Source organism: Glossina fuscipes, unplaced genomic scaffold (assembly GCF_014805625.2).
Source record: "Glossina fuscipes isolate IAEA_lab_2018 unplaced genomic scaffold, Yale_Gfus_2 121, whole genome shotgun sequence".
NCBI lineage: Eukaryota > Metazoa > Arthropoda > Insecta > Diptera > Glossinidae > Glossina > Glossina fuscipes.
The window spans coordinates 7,036,299-7,055,767 of NW_023998464.1; the positions used below are offsets into that span (position 1 = coordinate 7,036,299).

Genomic DNA, 19,469 nt, shown 5'->3' on the forward strand with positions numbered 1-19,469 from the left:
GGATTAAATCAAATCAATATATTTGAGCGTTCCTCACATTCATGCCGCTCATGACAATTTTTAACAGATTTCAAGAAAAATTCGTAGGAAATTCGTTTTAAATAGCAACTTGAAAGTAAGCCTTCGCACCATAACAAGTGCTGATTTGGAATAATTTTACCAAATTTGGACCGCTTATGCTCGGGCTCTCTTCTTTACTGCAAAAAGTAAGCATCTATAAGGTAACGAGGCATGATTTTGGATATTTGGTGAACGAAAGAAGTTTGCATTAGATGAAGAAGCGCGGGATATTTAAAGATATATCTTGCCTAAATATAATAGTTTTATTGTTCTCTTTGGAGGTATTCAAGAACCATTTAAACATCTTCAGTTGAGTGTCGTTAAAAAAGGTTAATAAATGTTACAGGAAAAATAAAACGCTTAAAGAATATATCTCTCCGATTTCGTCAAGGAATGTTTATTTGAATGAGTAACCATAATGATACTCGGTTTCTTCTAGGCAATTCCACACTTATCAATGGATCCAACGTCATCGGAAATCAACCAGTGCTAGTGAAACTTTGCTCTGACCTCCCTAAATGGTTTTGTGAAACATGTTAAAAAACATGAATCTCCTGGTGGCTTTTTTTGTTGCTGTTTTGAACCACGCTTTTGCATGGATGAAAACTTAAAGCGACATCGTGACACGATTCGTGTGACGATTGCATGTCGCCCCTGCAAAAATACAACTTTTACTAGTGAAGAGCAACATCGAATTTACATACGCGATGTACATAAAGACGTTGATCGCGAATTATTCAAGTGTGATAAATGTGGAGCTAAATATAAGACAATTGATCCATATCGGCGACTTATACCTACTGATGTGGTACCAAAAAACCTTATAAATGTGAACAATGCTCAATGATGTTCATATCCAAATATAATCTGAAACAACATATAGAATTTCATACCGGCGAGTTGAAAAATTATTGCAGTTATTGTGGTAAAAATTTCTATCAGAAGGGCCGTTTAGTAGAGCATGAAAGGTCACATACTGGGGAGAAGCCTTACGAATGCGACGTAAGTTAAAAAGCGTATAACAATCTCCAAAAGCTGTCGTAATTCTGTCAACTTTTGCACCAAGATTTGTGGCAAATGTTTTTCGCACCGTGAAAGTTTAGTTGCTTATTCAACAGTACACACCGGCATCTGTTTGGTGGAAAGCGGATGCTGTCAATCCCGTTTCTCATGTTATTCTAATCTCATTAAAAACCGACGCACTCGTCCTGACACTTGTGGCCTTCTGGACTACGACATCCCAAAAAATCATGTTCGATAAATTCACTTCAAGAAGTAAGCTATAAATGTAAATGTACTTTGTATTAAGTTAGTTGCTACACTTGTTCTTCACAGTTTCTGCGACACTTAATCCCACCTCAGAAATAAAAGTTAGCAATGTTAATAAAATTATTAAGCCCGACGATCAAGAGAAAATTGCTTCGCAAAAAAAGAAAACGACTGTGAACCCAAGTGTACAGTAATTCCAAACCATCGCTATGCTGCTCTAAATGTTCGTAAAACCGCGGAAGCATAATGCGTATCAGTTCACGCAAATAGTTAAAATTACGATCAATATCGTTGTCAGTTGGCGTACAGACAAAAAATGCTCTCTGCATCAAACCGACAAAACACCAAAACGTCTCTGATTCATTTTGTATTTCGCATAAAACCGGGGCTAAAAGATCGCTCATACCTTGTGAATAAGAAATACCGGTATTGTAAAAGGCAAAGTTTAATGATGTTTTTCATAATTTCAGTCTTAGGATTGTCTTCGCCGCAGAATAACGGATTGGAACAGTCTGTACGTACAACACCTTTTCTACAATACATTGAACGGTTTTCCAGAAATATATTTGTTCTTTGGGCGAATATAAACGTCGCCGTGTAAACTCCTCACATTCCTGCCGTTTAATATCCGTCAAGACGGCTCGATCTTCAAAAGTCGATGAGAAGGAGTGACATTTTAATAGAAATGGCCAAACGGTCTGGCGCAAACGTTTCTCCAATTCGCCGAAGAATACGCATTTCCTTAACATTAGATCATCGTCGATTTCTCCTTTTGCATTGAGCAATGTACCGTAGAAAGTGGTAATCTTTTTTCACATTTCCTTCATTAGAATGAAGTTCAGATTTCTTTACTTCTGGCCGACATGACTATGGCGATAAGGCAAATTTTGTTTTTCTTGTCCTAGTGACATTATGCAAAAAACAATGCCATTGTTGAAAGACTTAGAAGCATACAGAAATATGAAATATATTAGTGTGCAAAAAAATAAACACCTTGCTACTTGCGCCAAATAATTCAAACCACCGTAAGCCACCGCCAAGCAATGATCGCATTTGACTTAAATCGACTGAGAACCGTCGACATTTGATATTTCTTTTGCGCCTCACAGTGAGAGTAGTATTTTCACTATCTGGAAGTTTAAAGGCTAGAAGTTCCGGCGTCATCCAGTTCGGGTTATTGCCATCGGATATCTAGCCATCAGAATTTAATTGAAGTTTTTCTCGATCAGCAGCCACGATACAATTATAAGTTTGCGATATATTAGTACTCTCTGCTTGTGGATTTGATATGGTTATGTTAACTGAAGTGATGGGCTCCTTTCGAAGCAAAGCTTTCAAGTCCTCCGAAGATGCTTTTTTACCGCCTAATAAAGGCTGCAGCTCAATGCGCAACTCCTGCATATCAACCGTTGAAGCGTTTGTCTCGTCTTCCTTCGCATTTTCGTTATTAGCAGTGGAACAAGTTTTGAATCTACTAAGCTCGCTCTCGCCATTAACATCACCAATGAAAAGTTGAGCATTTGCTCCAGCTGTCAGTGGTAAAGGGCATTTAAAATAAGCTGGATATCCCTTACCCGACGATGGGCATTTCCACAGGGATGAATTTGGTATCCAAGTTAGCAAAAGAGTTGAACATTTGGCGCTGTTGTGTTGATCCAGAAACGTTTTCGTTGTTACGTTAAACATCCAGGATAGTGAAGTAAGTCACAATCCTGCCGTGCCACAATTGGTGGATGTACGCATACATCCGCTTGTCTGCAAAAACTTAACCACTTCGTCGAAAATAACTTCAAAATATACGCAACGGATGGATCTATCAATTCGGACATCTCTAGCTTTTCAATTATTGAATACCCAAACTTACTTATGGGAAAATTCAAAGTTCTGCAAGAACTATCATCCACCTTCATTGAACTTCTGGCCATCAGACAAGCAATCATCCATGCATCTGAAATTAAGCTAAAAAAATTTGTAGTTTTCTCTGACAGCAAATCTGCTCTAATTTTAATCAAGAACAAAGACCCATTCAATAAGTATGTCTTCGATATCTACAAACTTTTAAAAGACCCAAATATTGAAAAATGCCACATCATCTGGATCCCAGGTCACTGCGGTTTTAGTATCAATGAAAAAGCTGATTTCCATGCTCGTCAAGCTAGGTTCGATGGTACAGTTTTGTCCATAAACTACCCCCCCCAGCGAAGCTTTTCTGCTAGTCAAAAAACTCATCATAAAAGAATGGAAAGATGAGTATCATGTTTTAGCTAGAGAAAAAAGTGACCGGCTGTTCTACAAAATTTACCCTTTTTTGCCACCCACGCTTCTACCTAAAGGAAAATTCACAACATGGGAATTTAAAGTTCTTCACCGTCTTATGAATAATCACACCTACGACAAGGTCTATTTTAAAATGATCAAAGTCTCATCCTCTGACATCTGTGAGGATTGCAATATCACTGAGTCTGCCGAGCACCTTATTTTTGAGTGCAGGAGGTTTGACATCCTTAGACAATCTTTCAGTATATTTAACCTGTATAACAATTTATATGACATTTTTCGTACTAGTAACTTTAGGTATTTGAAGCAACTGACTGCCTTTATCAAATCAGCTGAGCTTTCATTCTAATTTTACATTTAGTATTTCTATTACAATTAAACACTTCAAAAATTTATGATGGCACGTAAGAAATTGTACAAATACATCCGCATGCGTGCTAGTCAGTAAGATAACCCAGCGCCAACAACCAACAACCGGATATACTTCTTTCAATTACCAAATTACTGATTTTGATCTGATTCTACTATCATTCATTTAGCTAAGTTTTTTGTAATACCCTGGCCAAAATTAAAAAGTTTCCTTACTTTTAATCTGGCGTACGATAAGCTCTTTCGACATAGTATACCAAATTTTGGATAATAGCCACTTCATCCTTTAAGAAAAATATTTAGTTTTTAATATAATGTAAAAAGTATTGTTCATGTTGAGTTACCTGCGTATAGATAATTTGCAAACCCGATGTAATCATTTGAGCTAAAAAAATTATATACAAAGAGATCATATCTATTTGCAAATGGTTGTAAAAATAGGTTGAGGAAATAGTCCTCCCCAGTGTGCAAATGAAATTTACTATGTAGACCATATTGATTGGATTGTCTCTGTTTGAAAAATTCAACACGACAAGCTTGCTTTATCCAGCATTGTAATATGCCACGCATGCACTTCACTGTTGATTGGCCTAGCTCATAGGATTTACCGCGATCATCGTCTGTGCGTCTATAAGCTTGATATAAACTCCAAACAGCAGCTGCACAGTAAACGCTACCACGCACCGAACCCACCTCCTGATCAGTGCTCATAACCGCTTTAGTTTTTTTTTTGCCCATTTTACAAATATTGCACACATTTATATGGTTTTTTACGTCATTAACCAAGCTAGGCCAATAGTAAAGTCGACGAATTCGTTCTATCGTTTTGATAATTCCTAAATGTGAAGACAGACGGTCATTTTATTTATTTATTTTATTTATTCCACTTATACTAGAAACTCAACTAAACAAATAACAGTCGAGTTCAATAGGCTCTTAATGCAAAACTAATATTAATTAACAATAAAATTGAGTATAAGCATAATAAAACAAATAAGAAGAAAAAAAAAAAGAAAAAGGAAAAAAAGGTACACTATCAGCATAGGAGCACACTTACAACCGGTACAGGAGCAAATTGCAAATGAACCCCTAAGCCATCGCAAACATGCAAAAGCCTGGCAACCGATAATAAATTGACAATAATTCACTTTCGAAACGTAACGACTTTTTAAGGATAAAAGCTAGCTTAAATACGACATAGGTAAATCGAGTGTATTAAGCAATGTTGCTTTAATGCACTTTAAAGATAATGAGAATAAGTGATAGCCGTCATTTAGGTTCTTGCAAACAACTCTGAGCGGATTAAACAGCTCATAATTATATTTACACTGACTATGCTTAACCAAGATAAAGTGCGTAGAGAAGTAAAGCTTATTTCACCAAGTAATGAAGGCGAGTCAATAGCCCCATTTATTACTTTGATTACAAAAGAAACGCCAAGAACAAACCTAAGAGACGGTAAGGACAGCAGAAGCAACCTATTTTCATACGGAGGAAGAGAGGCAATCGGATCCCAACCCAAATTTCTAAGGGCAAACAGCAAGAATTGCTTTTGAACAGATTCAATTGAATCTACGTAGCACCTATATGAAGGAGACCACACAACTGATTGTGGACCTTGTAAATAATTTCGTTAATTAACGTACTTGGAATCCAAAATTTCCAACATAAATCGTCATGTAATTGCTCACCTACTTCATGTTGAGTTCGTTTGTACACAAATCCATCTAATATTTTTACATCCAGCAGTTTATTTGCCTTTCTTTCTATGCCCTGTATTAGAATCTTCTGATTTAAAATGAGGTGAATTAAGATCAACAAATAGACCAGTATCATCAGCTGTCAAGCCATTTACATAACAATTTTATGGAATATTATCTAGTAAGTCTACTGAATTCTCTTCGTCTGACGTCTGACGTCTACGTGAGAGTATGTCGGGAACGATATGGTGACTGCCTTTTCGATGACAAATTTTAAAGTTAAAAGCCTGTAGTTTTAAAGCTCGTTTTGCTAATCGGGAGTTTAAATCCGCTTGAGACATAAGCCACTTTAAAGATGCATGATCTGTAACTATTGTAAATCCATGGCCTTCGACATAAGCCCTAAATTTTTTAACACTAAGAATGGCAGCTAAACACTCTTGTTCCGTAACTGAGTAATTTCTTTGAGCTTTATTTAACTTTCTGGACATGAGTGCAATAGGAACTTCATCACCTTCAGCATTAAATTGAACAAGTACGCTTCCAATACCTGTGTGGATTACGTCACAATGAATTAAAAAGGGCTTGGAAAAATATGGACTATGCAAGACAGGTGTAGAACTCAATAAATATTTTAAATCTTGAAATGCCTGTTGAGCTGTATCGCTCCACACAAATTTCTTTCTGTTTTTAGTCAGATCAGTTAATAGAGCGCAAATAGTTGCATAATTTTCCACCACCACTTATGCCAAGGAATCTACGTATTCCTTTTACAGTTTTGGGAGCAGGATAATTGCAGAAATTTTATCTGGATCAGTGCGAATGACACCTTTTTCAATAATATGTCCTAAATATTTAACTTCTTCAACGCAGAACTTACTCTTCTCTACATTTAAAGCTAAACCGGCATTCCTAAGCAGTTTCGATAATAAAGACGGAACTTCTATATGGCGCTGAAAAGTGTCAGATATTACAAGGAGATCATCTAAATACACAAATATTTTTCATTTTTTAGATGAGCTGGTACTATTTTGTCCACTAATCTCGACATTGTTTAAGGTGCATTACAAAGCCCAAATGGCATAACAGTACAATGGTCTTCCTGGAACAGTAAACGCAGTTTTGTCTCTAGAATAATTATCTAGAGGTATTTGCCAAAAGGCGTCTTTGAGATCAAGTGCAATAATAAAATAAGCTTAAGGTAACCTGCTAAGTATACCGTCTATATGAGGCAAAGGATACGCATCTTTAACAGTGGCTTTACCTGCCTACATAACAGATTTTTCCCAGCCTTACGTACTAAAACGCAAAGTGAACTCCACGCACTATTAGATTCCTGTATAACGCCCAATTTCAATATTCGATCAAGCTTGTCATACATCATTCTTTCAATTGCAGGTGAAACGGGGAAATGCCTTTGCTTAATTGGCTTAGCACTTAAATCATAAATCGTATGAGTAAGAATGTTTGTCCTTCCTAAACCTTCTTTAGCAAATGATGGAAATATTTTAATAATGTTCTGTAATTGCTGCAGTTGTGAACTGCTTAACTCACACGATATGGTCGTTTCTACCGGTTTAGGTTGACCAGTAGAAATTTCTGAAATACAACTCAAAGATCAAATAATTTGCAAAAATCACAAACCAAGAATAAATCTTTCGATAAAGATGGAATGACAAAAATTTGAATCACTTTTTCAACACCACGAAAAGAAATAACAGTTTTTGTGAATTCAAAAATACTTTGTAAATTACCATCTGCAGTTCAAATTGATGATATTATGCGCTTCAAAAATTTGCCTGATTCTAAATAAGTTTTAGCCAACTGATTTTTTTTTCGAATAGTATAACGTCAGCATAAGGACGAACATCATTGGGTCTCTCAAAAATAGAAGATGCCATAGGTTGAATTCGTTTAACATTTTCCAAAATAACTTGTAACGGCCGCGAACAAACCTTGGGTAGGGCATCTGTCGGTTTTTGCCATTCATATTTAACATTTGTACTTGCAAAGGATAAACCGCAATTTCATCAGATGTTAATTTTTCAATAATTGGATTTATGGTTTTTACCATCGTGCACATTTCTGTACACGAGGTGACACGAGGTGCATTTTTGTAAGTTTATATACATTTCACCAAATGTTGCGGTACACCTACCGCAACCGTAACAGAAAATATTTCGTTCTGCAAAACACTCATGATAATGATGACCAGTCTTTTGACAATTCCAGTGGACTAGTCCAAGTTCTTCCAGTTTTCCAGTACACTTATCAACATCCTGAGCACCATCTCTTTTATTTATTTCAGATACGCGTTTATTGTGAAAACAGCCGGATTTGTTTAAATTCTTTTTGGCCGCATTTCATTCACACTTGACACAACACGTCATCTCCGCAAACGGCAGCTGGATAATTTTTGTGTTTACCGGTGTTAGTGAAAAAAAAAAAAAAAAAAAATTAAGGAAAAAAAAGAAGAGATTTTAAATATTTGATAAAAGGAAAAGAGGTTTAATAAAGTAATAAAATAACCAAAGAAAACAATTTTAAAGAAGGAAAAGGAGGGAAGGAGGAGGAATCTCTCGTGAGAGAAAAATTTAGAAGCAATACATATATTCAATTATTATTTTTTGTTTTTTCTTTGTGATTTTTTCTTTTTGTGTTCCCTGTGATAACAACCAAAACAACATCAGCCCGTCTCCTTATGGAGACTGGGTCTGATCTTATAACTACTAATAGAGAAAATTTTTTTGTTTTGAAAATTTTTACATGAACGCCACTGGGCACACCAAGAGATCGAAAATGGGTGAGAATAATATTCTTTTATCTGATAACGGAGAAGCTAACGCAAATGTTTTAATTCCACCTAGTAGACAAGCCCTCTGATTTGGATGCCACAGCCGCCCCAAGTCTCGAGATTAATTTGTACGATTGCCTTTCCAACTGCAATTTTGTCGTTTTTGTCGAAACGTGCGCGGACGCAGAAGGAAATCGCATCAATATTAACTCCAATCTCTATTTCTATGATTACTTGAAAGATTTCGGTATGTACGGCTTAAAAGAATTAAAAGTTGTCAGCAGGGGTAGAGCCAAACTGCTTTTCAGCTCCGCTGTCAATGCCAACAATTTTGTTATGAATAATGAATTTAATAAAAAGAATTTAAAAGCGTACATACCGACGTCGTTCACTGAGAGATTTGGAGTTATTTAAAACATCCCATGCACATATAGTGTCGATGATATAATTAAAACCGCCGTATCCGATATTCCGATTAACTCCGCTGTCCGTTTCCAAAGAAGAAATCCCAACAACAAAGACGAGTGGATTCCCACAACCAGCATCAAAGTTGGCTTCAAAGGGAGAGCCCTCCCTAAGGCAATAAAATTTAACTATTGTAATCTGCCGGTCGAATACTTTGTACCCATTTTAAAGCAGTGCTTTAAGTTTGGCAGATACGGTCACGTATCTAAATTCTCCAAAGCTAAAGAGAGCAGGTGCCTTAACTGTGGAAAGTCTCCGAAGTGTGTAAATTGTGAGGCGATGAAGTGCTTGTCCTGTGGCTCAGGTGAGCACAACGCTCTCAATAAGTGTTGCCCTAATAGGGAAATTGAATTAAACATCAACAGGATAATGGCGATTAAAAATCTTTCGTATAAAGAGGTCAAAGAGAATTTTTCCGAAAATTATTTCGAATGTCTCGATGACAACACTTATGACGGCAATTTCCCTCCACTGGGGAACACGCTTGCAATTTCGACCAAGGATGATGATCAAAATGCCAACAAAATCTTAACCAAAAATAAATACACTGCTGTCGTCAAAAGGAAATTGGTTCCCTCCAAATCTCTTATCAATTCACCCACCAAGCCTTCTCCCAATACACCCCCAAGTCGTCTGGAACAAGCCTTCTTGGACCGAAAATTTCAAACAACTATTTGCGGTCTTCAGAACTTGAAAAATTAATTCTCGCGATTCAAGAAAGTATCCGTCCGATGATCCCTCACAATCTTATTGAAGAATTTGAAGAAAAAATGTTTGTCTGTGCTATTTCTTGCCCCGTTCGAGCATCCAGTACTGCGAGGAAATCCGCTGGGGTTCTTTCTTAAGTTTCAACATGATATCCTTTTTACAATATAATATTCAAAGTGTCCGACGTAACCTAACTTTTCTAGATTTTTACTTAAACTCAAACAAGATTGATTTTTGTTACTTAAGTGAAGTTTTTTTGAAAGATGAAAATTGTTTCGAAGTTAAAGTTTCGAATTATGCCTCAGCCACCAAATGCCGAAATGATGGCTATGGTGGTGTTAGTATATTAGTTAAGAAAGGTGTCAATTTCAGACATATTCCCTATAACTCTGCCGTTGACATCATCATCATCAAAACCATCAACCTGAAACCGAATCTTTTCATAGCCTCATGCTACTTTCCACCCAGTCTCGATGTGCAAACCTTTCGTGATGAGATTCAGAGATTATGCGACTTTCTTGACGGTGAACAAAATGTGATTCTAGCTGGAGATTTCAATGCAAGACACCGCCTGTATGGCGATAAAGTCTCTACCAACAAAGGCAAAATCCTTGTAAGTGCCATCAATTCCAGCAGTTTCAGCGTCTTAAATAACGGCAATACTACCTTTCACTGTAACCGGAGCGGTCGCACGGCGAACAGTGTCTTGGATCTAACTTTCTCGAACTCAACTATTTTATCTTTCAACTGGAACACGTCCAATGTTTCCATTGGCAAAAGTCAGCACTCCCCCATTATATTCCACAGTTGTAAGAATTCCGTCAAGAAAATAGTAAATTTCATTTCACGCAACTTCCTTATGGACCGTCTGTCTAAAGTTGATCTTCCTTCTGATTTATCATCAATTCAAAGTGCCTTTCAGTCTGTGGTCATGTCTGCTAGAACCAACTTCCCTGACATTGAGTCCTTCTCACCTAAACCTTGGTGGAATCCTTCCCTGTCAACACTTTTCCGCAAATACCAAGCTGCAAGAAAAAAAATGAGTAAATACGGCAATCCAGCCAACTACACTGAATATATGAAAATACTGACAGAATCGAGGTCTGCAGTTAGAAAGGCGAAAAGGGCACATAGAGCCATCGCTATTAAAGAGTTATGTGGTAACGGCGATCCTCGTTCCTTCTGGAATTATATCAATGGTCATCGACATTCTAGTCGAAAATTAAGCGGTTGTGCTGTATGGAATGACCGTGATAATAAAAAATACTTAGATATGCTCAAGAGCTACATTCCAATTGTTAATCCTATTACAATGCCTTCAATTCCTTTTAGTAGTGTCAGTAACACACCCTTTTCATTTCATGAGCTAATGTATGTTTTACATTCCAGAAAGAGAGCTACTGCTGCAGGTTGTGATAAAATCAAGTAAGACATGCTCAGAGCACTGTCTGGAGGAAGCTTTAGCGTGCTTTTGCATGCAATTAACAACTGCTGGTTCACCAACTTTATACCCTCTGATTTGCGTTGCATCAAAATAGTTCCCATTCCCAAGCCAGGTAAGGACTTAAATGATTTAAGTAGCTTCAGACCAATTTCACTAATATCTGTATTCATAAAGACCATCAACCTCATGGTTAAGGAGAGACTAACTGCTTTCCTGAAAACTAAGAACATTATTCAAGCTCGGTCTTACGCCTATCAAAAACGCAAATCTACGAATATGTGCGTTAATGAACTGTGTTTTCTCATAGCCAGCTTAAAAAAAGCAGGGAAAATGGTTGTCATGCTCTCCCTGGACATCTGCAAAGCCTATGGCTGTGTCAATTTGATTAAGCTCGGTAGAATTATCCTAAACTTTTCGATTCCTCTTCAAATGCGGCTGTGGATACTTAATTTTTTATCCAAGCGTGTGTTTGTGATGGGTACCGAAAAAGTTGAAATATGTGGTGGGATCCCACAAGGCAGTTGTTTAAGCCCCATACTCTTCAATTTATACGCAGCTTCTTTGCATAATCTTCAAGATGACAATACTCACATTTTTCAATATGCAGACGATTTTCTAATCGTATCCGCCGACTCATCTTTTCCAGCAGCTGTCAATAACCTCTCGATGAAATCGAACTTGTTTTTCGATGCATGCGCTGATCTTAATTTATATTTTAACCCCAGCAAGACAAACACTATTTATTTTGCCAAAGGTTCTAAACGTGAAATCAGACTTCTTTTCAAAGGTACCCAAGTTAATCAGGTAAAATCTCTTCGATTTCTTGGAAGAATTTTAAATGACAGCTTAACCCTTCGTGGGAATTATGAAAAGGCGTTCAAAGATTGTCAGTCTGGATGCAACATCATCAAACTCATGACAAACAATCAGGCAGGCTTGCCTCCCATAAATGCTTTGAGCGTTTACAAATCTCTAGTCAGGTCCAAAATTGAATTTGGACATTCCTCATGTTGCAATTTCCCAAAATATATTGAAAAACGTATACAAGCATTTGAAAACCGAATGTTGGAGCGTTGTACTGGACTGACATCCTCAACTCCTCAACATATTCTCAATGTTATATCTGGTGAATGGCCAGTTTCCGAAAGAGGCCTTTTTTGCACTGCCAAGGAGTTAATTAAAGTCAAGATGATAAATCCTTCCTTTTTTCAGGAAATTATATCTCCCAGTGATACTGTCACTTGCAGCTATACTTTTTGCTATCAAAAACTATTTTTGATAAGTTACATTCAATTCCCCCCTTGAATTTCATTACCAGCAAATGCAAAGTCTTCATGAACATTCTCGAACCGATCTCTACCTCAAAACAAAATGTCAACATCTCTTGTATAAGGTTGTTATGCCAAGAAAAGCTCCTTTTTTATCACAACAACGGATATGATATATATGCCACTGACGGTTCCGTCGGACGTAATGTATCTGGCTTCTCGGTCGTGAAACATCTATCTGAAACAATACTTCGAGTCAAAGTGGAAGAGGAACTTTGCTATTTCCGATGATATCAGACGTTTTGTTATTTTTTCCGACAGCAGGTCAGCTCTACTTCTAATAAATAAAAGAGATGCAGAAAATCAATATGTGTTTGACATTCACAAGACGTTCCACGAATCTCAAGTGGATGACTGTCACCTCGTTTGGGTACCTGGCCACTGCGGCTTTTTTTTAAATGTAAAAGCCGACTTTCATGCAGGGAGAGCTCGTGTTGATGGGACAATTTTGTCCATCAAATATACTCCCAATGAAGCAATTCGGGCAATTCGCAACCACATCCTTCAACAGCTAAACGTCGAATTTAAAGTAATCGCGCGCGTTAAATCCAATCGTCTTTTCTATAAATTAAATCCCACATTTCAATTCAAACCCTTCTCTGTATCTTCCTTTAATTCCTGGGAAATCAAAATTCTTTATAGACTCATGAGTGGTCACACTTATGACAAAGTTTATTTAAAAATGATTCGCGCTATACCATGTGATGTTTGTGAAATTTGCAATGTTGTTGAGTCTGCTGAGCATCTAATCTTCAGATGTCACAGGCTTGATGGCATTAGAGATTCCTTTAGCTTCTTCAAGTTATATGGCTGTCTCCTCGATCTCTTTGCAGCAAAAAATGTACGTCATCTCGGGGAACTAACTTGCTTTATTAGAAAAGCCAATTTATCCTTTTAGAATTTTTCTTTTTCCTCCTCTTTCCTTTTTTTTTTTTTCTTTTTTTGCGTTCAATCATTTTCAATTACGATGACATTCCTTTTCGTTTTCAGCCAAAGTTTACAACACTGTCTGACTTTCAAGAACTCAACAAGCAAACTTACACACACACACACAATTAAATTTAACATGCTCACTCCAGTTATTACGGCCGCTCTTTTTTTTTTGTTACGTTTTATACATAATCGTGACTAAAAATTACGACAGTTTATTATTTGGACATATAAGCCACAAATCTATTGGCTTAGTCCATCTCTGTTCAACATACCAAAAAAAAAAAAATTCTTTTTGGCCAAATTTTGCATAAATAATTCGCGATTTCTAGAAATTTCCCGCAAATGTGCAACCGAAAAGTCTTGAAGATATAATATCTTCTGCTGTATTTCCGGCAAAAGGTTCCTTTGAAGGATTTTCACTAACGCAACTTCCGGCATTCGCTGATTTAAGAAATCTACCAGCTGTAAAATGAATTCATAAAAAAAGTCAAAGCTCTCTCCAGGTTTCTGCTTCTTAACCCGAATTGATTCACGATAATCCATGTTAGTACGAGTGTCTTTATATTGAGTCTTCAATGCAACACTCAGTTGACTCCATTTAACTCTCGATACTGAACGATGATAACACCAAAAGCAATCCGCTGCCTTACCATCAAAAGTATGCTGGCTGGTAAGTCTCCCCTTAGTATCTGCCTCGTCAAAGCCTCTACTCTATTTAAAAATGCTTCGACCGATAAGCCCGATAATCCGCCTGAAAATCGTATTTTCCAATTGTAAATTATTTGGCCTATTTTGTCCGATGCATGATTTACGGTATTCGTTGATTGATTGCTATATCCCTGGTTTGAATTTAATTCCTTAGTATTTAAAGTATTTATTCCTAACAATTGATCTACAGTTTGTACATTTTCTTGTACAGGCGGTAATTAATATTGTAACTTGTTTCAAAATTAAGAGTAGATATTAAATGTCGTTCCTAAGCTAGACTGAATCAACGTAGTCATTTGCTGCTTAAGCTCGCTAAACAACTGTTTGCTGTGCAGTCGCAGCAGCTGTAACTAAGCTATTAATTTTACTTTCTTCATTATCCGTTATCCCAACACATATTGTTTGTTCTGACTGTAATGCTTCGGTTTCTAAATTTGCGTTTTGATTACGCTCTTGTTGTCTAGTAATCATTTGTGTATGAATGTTTGGATTAAATTCTATGAAATTCTTATGTAAGAAATGCTCACAACCGGTTTTAATATGACAAGTATTTGTATTTACATCTTTATTGCATAAACTGCAATAAGGAGAAGATGTATCAATTACACCGGATTGTTCGATATAATTGACATTTTTTTTTTTTAAATTAAAATTTCACAATCAAGGATATAAATCAAAAAGGGAAAACACAACTGATTATTAACAAAAATCGTCAATTAAATATTTCGCAAAATATTGACACTGGTTCGAGTTTTAACAGAAACAAAAGGGCGAGCTCAAAACAATACATGGCAGACATCTACATTTTTTTTGTGGCATGAACCTAAAATCAATCCAAGATTTCAACAGAAAACACCTTATTTCAGAGTACTGACTCAATGAGTGCAGAATAAATAAGTTAATCTGAATTTCTCAACTTGATTAATATTCTGAACAAGACAACAAAAAAAAACAAGATAAGTCAATTCAGATGGTTTCTATAGCAACCCTTTGTAAGAGTAAATTCCATTCCTGAATTTGCTTATCAAAATTTCCATTAATGTAAAATAAAGTATTACCTTTTTATTCATATTTCAATAATGGTTACAAGTAATTTAACACAATGAAATAGAGCAAATTTTTAGCCAGAATACTTCGGAACTCACTATGTAGATCAGATGGTAAGAGACATTACGGGTGAAATTAATTTGTGGCCCCACGTTGGGCGCCAAAAATAATAAATATGTAACGTATTTGATATTAATACTTTGCAAAGTTGTAAATTTTATATATATATCATGATCCTATCGCATGTTTTCCGGCCTGACTCGTCGGATGGGACGCGTAAAAAAAAATTGTAAATAGTTTCATGACATTTTTTTTTCGCTCTACAAATGATTCATTTTTAAAAAAAAACATGCTTACAATTTAATTTAAAAATTCTTCGGAAAAATTCATTAGTATGCCCTATCAATACTGTTTATCCATCACCCCTTAGTCACCTCTAGGAAGTCTCACCGGTTATTTAGTATTTTTAATAATAAAACGTTCTTTATTTTAATTTTCCAAAAATAACAAAACGAATTATTTAAGTTAGAAATAATTATATTAATTTAAAATTTAAAAAAAAAGTAAAATCATTTTCAATTTATAGAATTAAAATATTATTTTTTGGTTAATTAACAACCCTTAACAAAGGGTACTCAGATTTTGAAATAAAAAAAAGTTATTCACAATTAAAAGAAACTTTAGTGTAATCTAATTTAACCAACCAAAGGAAAACTTACCAAATCAAAGACCCACGTTGATATGCATCACTGCAGCCATATGATATTTACAGATTATAAATTTTAATTTTTTTTCTTTGATTAATAATAAAAAATATAAAAAAACACAATTATCATTTATTAATTTCAATGAGACAAGATGAAAAGCTGATCCAAGCAAAGCGAAGCATATTCGCACAATGACAGCAGAACTCATGACGTATCCTTAAAATTATGTACGACTTTTTCTTTAATTTTTTTTTTTTTTTTAAAGAACCCATTTTGTTGTATTTGGTCTTTTATATGAAAATCCATTTGAATAATTAAGTTTTCCTGTCTCGAAATTTGCTGATAGGCAGAATCCCAGGCTGATCTAATTTTGATGATTTTATGTTTTTTTTTGTTTTATATATCAATTGATTTTTTTCCAGATTTACAATTCATAAAATTAAAATTACATCAAATTTGGAATTTTCCGGCTATTTTGTGAATTTACTCATATACATCGCTGTTCGTTCAGCAACTCAATCACTTCTACTGCCAAGTTTTCTTTTTTCTATTCCCCCGGGAAAACTCAAATTTTCTTTTTTTTTCTGACAAAAAACCTCCTTTTATATATATTTTTTTTTATACTACCCCTATTACAATAGCCATTTGTAGTCGTTGACTACACTACATTCCTATTACCCTCTGTTAGTGTCGAATACACACACTACGTAGACGTAGACTTCTTTGAAAAACAAAAAATAAATAAATAAAAATTTTAAAAAAATGTAAAAACAAATAAACATAAAAATTTAATATCAACCAATAACGTAAATTAATTGTCAACTTTATTAAGGCCCAGATAATTTTGTGTTCATACGAGCATTATTTTTTTATAACACGGCGAATCTCTTGCTGTTAACTCGCTGAATATTTAGAAAGAAGAAGAAGAAGTTGAAATATTCAGAGGAAAAATATATATAAAACAATACTTTAATACCAAGTATCCATGATATTCAAATCTTTTGAAAAATGTAATGTTCTTTTATCGCGATTGAAAGAGGATTTCATTCTAATTTTTTCATTTTATTTATTTAGATGGAAGATTATGTGCGCACTGTAGTTGTGTAACTCGATCACGACGTTTCAGTGCTACACTCGCCAGTCCCGCTAACGTCTCCACAAATCTGGAATGGCAAAATGGGCCGGAAAATATTTCTTATGTAGAACAGCGCATCATTAAGCAGGCTGACTATTTTGAAGTGCACAATTTGTTTAGTGTACGCGATTTATTTAATGCTCGGGTTCATTATGGCCATAAAGAAGGTTCGTTAGACGATCGTATGCGGCCATTTATTTACGGCAGTCGTTTGGGTCATTTGATTTTTGATCTCGATAAGACCGCCTCCCATTTACGAGATGCCTTAAACGTAACGGCACATATTGCTTTTCGTGATGGCATTATATGTTTCTTCAATCGAAATGTTTTGAACGCCCATATAGTAGAAAAAAAAGCGATGGAAGCCGGCGAATTTTCTTACACCAAATTTTGGCGCGGAGGTATCTTCACCAATTCCAACGTACAGTTCGGTGCTGTAACAAGACTGCCGGACCTCTGTATCTTTCTAAATACTCAGAATAATATTTTAGCTCAACATACGGCAGTGCGTGACTCCGCAAAAATGGCTATTCCTACGATCGGCATTGTAGATAGTAACTGCAATCCTAACCTTATCACTTACCCCGTGCCAGGCAACGATGACACTCCGTGTGCGATAGAGTTGTATTGTAACTTATTCAAAGCAGCCATATTACGAGGAAAACAAAAAAGGCGTGAATTTTTGGAACCGTTAAATGAAAAAATTAAATAATGACTTTGCAACTATTACTGTTACATTATATGTAATTTTCTCTTTCGCTATATTTAGTAATAAAGTGCACCGCCGTAGATAATATATGATTAATTTTGATGTGCCGCAGGAGGTATAGTCCCTTCCAATACACCTCCAGGCACGAAACTTTGGAACTTGCCATGACCTCCGGTTATAATTCTGCCCGAGCCGTAAGTGGTCGGAGTGACATTTTCGCCAAAGTTACCATAATTATCGTAGCGCTCTGGTGTTGGCTTAGTTGAATCCCAATACTTAAGTGTTTTTTGCTTTAAAACATACACTTCACCTAACTGATCCGGTTGACTTTCAGTTGAGCGTATGTAAGGGCTATATTTCTGCGACAGTCGCAATTTATGTGCAGCCATTGTTTCTTGCGCTTTAGCAAGAACTGCTTTTTCTTTTTCATCTAACTCTGAAGGATGTTTTTTACTCAATCGTTGAACTCGACGTTTGGCATTGTGAAATTCTCGATTCTTAAAAGGCTTCATAGCTTCGCGGTATTCTTTCCATTGTTTCTTTCTCTCTTCAGGAGACAGATCCGAATTTTGCTCAGGCATACGAGGCATGGGAATAAATGGTTTGTTTGTATTTGGTCTCGGATTCTTAACATATATTTTCGGCTCCGACATAAGCGACGGCGGTGGAAGTGGCGGTGGCGCCAATGTTGAATCGCTATTTGATACGCCTTCGTTGATAGTTGGGATTTTATTTGCTTCTTTCTGTTTTAATGAATTCGTTACTTGAGAATTTTTTTGATCCCCTTTATCTCTAGGTTTTCTACCCTTACCCTTTGTGTAGGCATTACCATTTAATTCGTTTGCATGCTTATCTCCGACACAACCGTTGCGGAATGGATTGTAATGTGATAAAGGTTTCTGCATGTTGTCTCTCTGACGATACATGCCGTCTTTAGCAAAGAAATTATTGGGATATGGACTATTTAGATTTGGATTGTAATTTTTGAAATTAGGACCAGGACAAAATCCATTCCCGAAATTCATACCAAAACAATTATTGTACGAAGGAGGCTGGTAAAAATTTGGGCCAGGAAAATTAGGAGCACAAAAATTTGGCGGCATGCAATTGGGCCCATTATTAAAGCCTCGATTCCACCCGCCCCCATTGTTGTAACCATTTCGAAAGTCGTTATAATTTCCTCCATTATAACCACCCCGTTTGTTTTCTGTTGTATGATAACTGCCTCTTTCTTTTGCATTTTTGGATGAAGTTGTTCGGTTTTCCCGTTCGGGCTTAGAAAGAGCCTCTTTGAAAGTTTTCCAGTCCTTGAACGACATTGTGGATTTTTGTTCTGCTTCTGCTCCATTAGTACTCTCTGCTATATCCTTTTGCAGTTTTTCTGATTTTATTTCTGAAGCCATGTAAACCAATCAATATAATCGCGAAATATTTCACAAGTGCAATAAAAAAACAAATTTTTCTATAACCATAACAAGATTTACGGTAGACTTTCAATTGTAGAATGGTGCTGAACGGCCATTTTTAAAAGTAGGCAATTTGCAGTGTAAATGCGAAAAGTGCGAATGAAACAGTATGTGTATGTATTTATTTACAAAATTTTGCTTATTGTGTATGACTCTGACGGGAATGAGCAAAGAACAATTCGTTTTCTTTTATGATTAAGGACCGAATAACTATCCTTTTCTATGTAAGAAGAAACACTTCTATCAGCTGTTTGAGGGAATACGAGAAGATTATGCTCTTTAGGAATGAACATTTCCTAGCCATATACAACAACTGTTGTAACGACGCATCGCCCCGTTTGTAAGGGATA

General features: G+C 36.0%; 4 protein-coding genes across 4 annotated transcripts; 1 reads left to right on the forward strand and 3 right to left on the reverse strand.

Annotated features, from left to right (window-relative positions):
- On the reverse strand, window positions 1–3,070 carry LOC119640456. Its single transcript, XM_038038521.1, has one exon. The coding sequence runs from the start codon at window positions 3,013–3,015 to the stop codon at window positions 2,521–2,523; it is 495 nt and encodes a 164-aa protein (XP_037894449.1). The 5' UTR covers window positions 3,016–3,070; the 3' UTR covers window positions 1–2,520.
- Window positions 3,071–4,127: 1,057 nt separating this feature from the next.
- Window positions 4,128–4,871, reverse strand: LOC119640657 (probable phosphorylase b kinase regulatory subunit beta). Its single transcript, XM_038038847.1, has 2 exons — window positions 4,320–4,871; window positions 4,128–4,259 (listed from the first exon to the last, which is right to left on the reverse strand). The coding sequence occupies exons 1-2, from the start codon at window positions 4,711–4,713 to the stop codon at window positions 4,255–4,257; spliced, it is 399 nt and encodes a 132-aa protein (XP_037894775.1). The 5' UTR covers window positions 4,714–4,871; the 3' UTR covers window positions 4,128–4,254.
- An 11,672-nt stretch (window positions 4,872–16,543) lies between these two features.
- On the forward strand, window positions 16,544–17,733 carry LOC119640621 (28S ribosomal protein S2, mitochondrial). Its single transcript, XM_038038789.1, has 2 exons — window positions 16,544–16,819; window positions 16,884–17,733. The coding sequence occupies exons 1-2, from the start codon at window positions 16,795–16,797 to the stop codon at window positions 17,654–17,656; spliced, it is 798 nt and encodes a 265-aa protein (XP_037894717.1). The 5' UTR covers window positions 16,544–16,794; the 3' UTR covers window positions 17,657–17,733.
- On the reverse strand, window positions 17,653–19,250 carry LOC119640620 (ras guanine nucleotide exchange factor Y). The gene has a single exon (XM_038038788.1). The coding sequence runs from the start codon at window positions 19,054–19,056 to the stop codon at window positions 17,746–17,748; it is 1,311 nt and encodes a 436-aa protein (XP_037894716.1). The 5' UTR covers window positions 19,057–19,250; the 3' UTR covers window positions 17,653–17,745.
- Between the last annotated feature and the right edge of the window lie 219 nt (window positions 19,251–19,469).

Coding starts and splice junctions, on each gene's coding strand:
- LOC119640621 (XM_038038789.1), top strand. CDS start 16,795: ATGATATTCAAATCTTTTGAAAAAT. Junction 16,820..16,883: donor ATTCAAATCTTTTGAAAAAT/GTAATGTTCTTT, acceptor TTATTTATTTAG/ATGGAAGATTATGTGCGCAC.
- LOC119640620 (XM_038038788.1), bottom strand. CDS start 19,056: ATGGCTTCAGAAATAAAATCAGAAAAACTGCAAAAGGATATAGCAGAG.
- LOC119640456 (XM_038038521.1), bottom strand. CDS start 3,015: ATGTTTAACGTAACAACGAAAACGTTTCTGGATCAACACAACAGCGCC.
- LOC119640657 (XM_038038847.1), bottom strand. CDS start 4,713: ATGGGCAAAAAAAAAACTAAAGCGGTTATGAGCACTGATCAGGAGGTG.